The sequence below is a fragment of the Tinamus guttatus genome, unplaced genomic scaffold (genome assembly GCF_059628265.1).
Source record: "Tinamus guttatus ecotype Peru unplaced genomic scaffold, ASM5962826v1 Tinamus_guttatus_pri_ptg000314l, whole genome shotgun sequence".
In the NCBI taxonomy this organism is placed as follows: Eukaryota; Metazoa; Chordata; class Aves; order Tinamiformes; family Tinamidae; genus Tinamus; species Tinamus guttatus.
Window position 1 is genome coordinate 6,254,006 of NW_028288848.1, and position 1,851 is coordinate 6,255,856.

The following is a 1,851-nucleotide window of genomic DNA, read 5'->3' on the forward strand; positions in this document are numbered from 1 at the left end:
CGAGTTTATTCCGGGTTATGCGTCTCCCTTATAGACAAAATAATCATAGTTGATAGCGATTAAAAAAAAAAACTCCAAAAGAAGGGAGAAAGGAAAAAAATCCGATATATACGTTTAAATATTTATACAGAAGCCGTCCGTGATTGCACCATTCCAGCGATGTGACAGGCGGAGAGACACACCGACTCTATCCTACATTAATTTTTGTGTGGCCTGGGTTTCTATTGCTTATTGCTTGTACCGAGGAGGAGCAGCCGCCGGGGCCGGGAGCGGGGAGGGCGGCCGGGCCGGGGCCGGGGGCGCCCCTCAGTCATCCACGTCGATCTCCACGTCCTCCTCGTCCTCGTCCTCCTCGTCCTCGCTGTCCCGGCGGCTGCGGGGCCGCTCCGAGGGGGGCGAGGCGGGGCGGGGCGGCGCGCCGGGCTCCCGGGCGGCGGCGGCGGCGGCGGGGGGCGGCGGGGAGCCGGGCCTCGCCTTGGCCCGGCCCTCGCCGCTGGGCTCCAGCTCGGCCAGGGCCACGATGTCCACGGCGGGGTTGGGGCCCAGCTTCTTGGCCGACTCCACGTCGGCCTTCATCTCCTCCAGGTCGCGCTTGAGCTTGGCGCGGCGGTTCTGGAACCAGGTGATGACCTGCGCGTTGGTGAGCCCCAGCTGCTGCGCGATCTGGTCCCGGTCCGCCGGCGACAGGTACTTCTGGTAGAGGAAGCGCTTCTCCAGCTCGTAGATCTGGTGGTTCGTGAAGGCCGTCCGCGACTTCCGACGCTTCTTCGGCGTTTGCCGCTGCCCGAAGATCGTCATCCCGTCTCTGCCTGCCGACGAGGCGCCACATTTTCGCCGCTGCCGCCCCGCCGGCTCGGGTCCCCCCCACCTTACAGCCCCCTTTCCCGGTCGCCGGTCCCTGGGCCCACGCGCCACCCCGAGCCCCTCTGGGCGGCCGCGCGGAGTGTCCCGAGCCCCGCTCCCCGCGCCCCCCGGCCCCTCGTCTTACCTTCGGCCGCCTGCAGCACGCTCACTTCCAGCCCCTTGAAGGTCTTGCTCGCCAGCTCCTCGAGGGCGCAAAGCGGCGAGGTCTGCGAGAGCAGCGCCCGGCCCGAGAGGGGCAGCCCGGCCGGGGGATGCTTCTCCGGCGCCGAGAGGAGGTGGGCCGTCCCGCACAGGCTGTAACTCCTCCGCACCGAGGGCTTGTTGAGGATATCCTCGATGCTGAAGGGTGTGAGGGGTTTGTTGGAGTTGGCCGGCGGCGGGAGGTGATCCAAAGGGCTCCGCCGCCGCTCTTCCCCCGAGGAGGGCTTGGGCTCTTCTTTGGAAGTCATGGTGGGGCCGGGCCGGGCAGGGCTGCCTTGGCCGCCCGCGCCGGGGATGCGCTGCGGCGGGGAGAAGCCCCCCGGCGGGGCGGCGGCGGAGGCAGCGAGCAAAAGTTGAAGCCCACCTCCAACTCCGGCCGAGGAGCCCCGGCTCTGGCCGGGGAGAGCCACGTCGGGCGGCGGGCAGGGCTGGCTGCGGCCGCGGGCGGAGCTGCCGTCGGTCCCTCGCCGGGAGCTGGTCCTGCCGCACCTCCTGTCCCAGGGCTTTGGGTCGGGTGGATTTTCCCTCTCTCGCGCGCTCTCTTCTCTCTCTCTCTCCCTCGCTTCCTCTTCCCAGCTGCTATTTTAAGAAACACCCCAAATCGCTGCACTTTCCCGCCCCCCCCACCCCAAAACTCCCCCTCAAAAAAAAAAAAAAAAAAAAAGGAGAGGGGGAAAGAAAAAAAGACTTTGGAGAGTGGGAGAGCAACCCTCGCACCGAGACTTCGGACCAGGGGGAAAGAGGCGAGAAGAGACGGGATAATTGACTATTGCTAACAAGTTATTG

General features: G+C 65.9%; 1 protein-coding gene across 2 annotated transcripts; it reads right to left on the reverse strand.

Annotated features, from left to right (window-relative positions):
- Nucleotides 1-306: 306 nt before the first annotated feature.
- On the reverse strand, nt 307-1,313 carry LBX1 (ladybird homeobox 1). 2 transcript variants are annotated; one of them, XM_088528882.1, is made up of 3 exons: nt 989-1,313; nt 442-809; nt 307-357 (listed from the first exon to the last, which is right to left on the reverse strand). In XM_088528882.1, the coding sequence occupies exons 1-3, from the start codon at nt 1,311-1,313 to the stop codon at nt 307-309; spliced, it is 744 nt and encodes a 247-aa protein (XP_088385008.1). The 2 variants fall into 2 exon arrangements, with proteins under 2 accessions (XP_088385008.1, XP_088385007.1); XM_088528881.1 differs by having other exon boundaries at nt 307-809.
- Nucleotides 1,314-1,851: the final 538 nt, after the last annotated feature.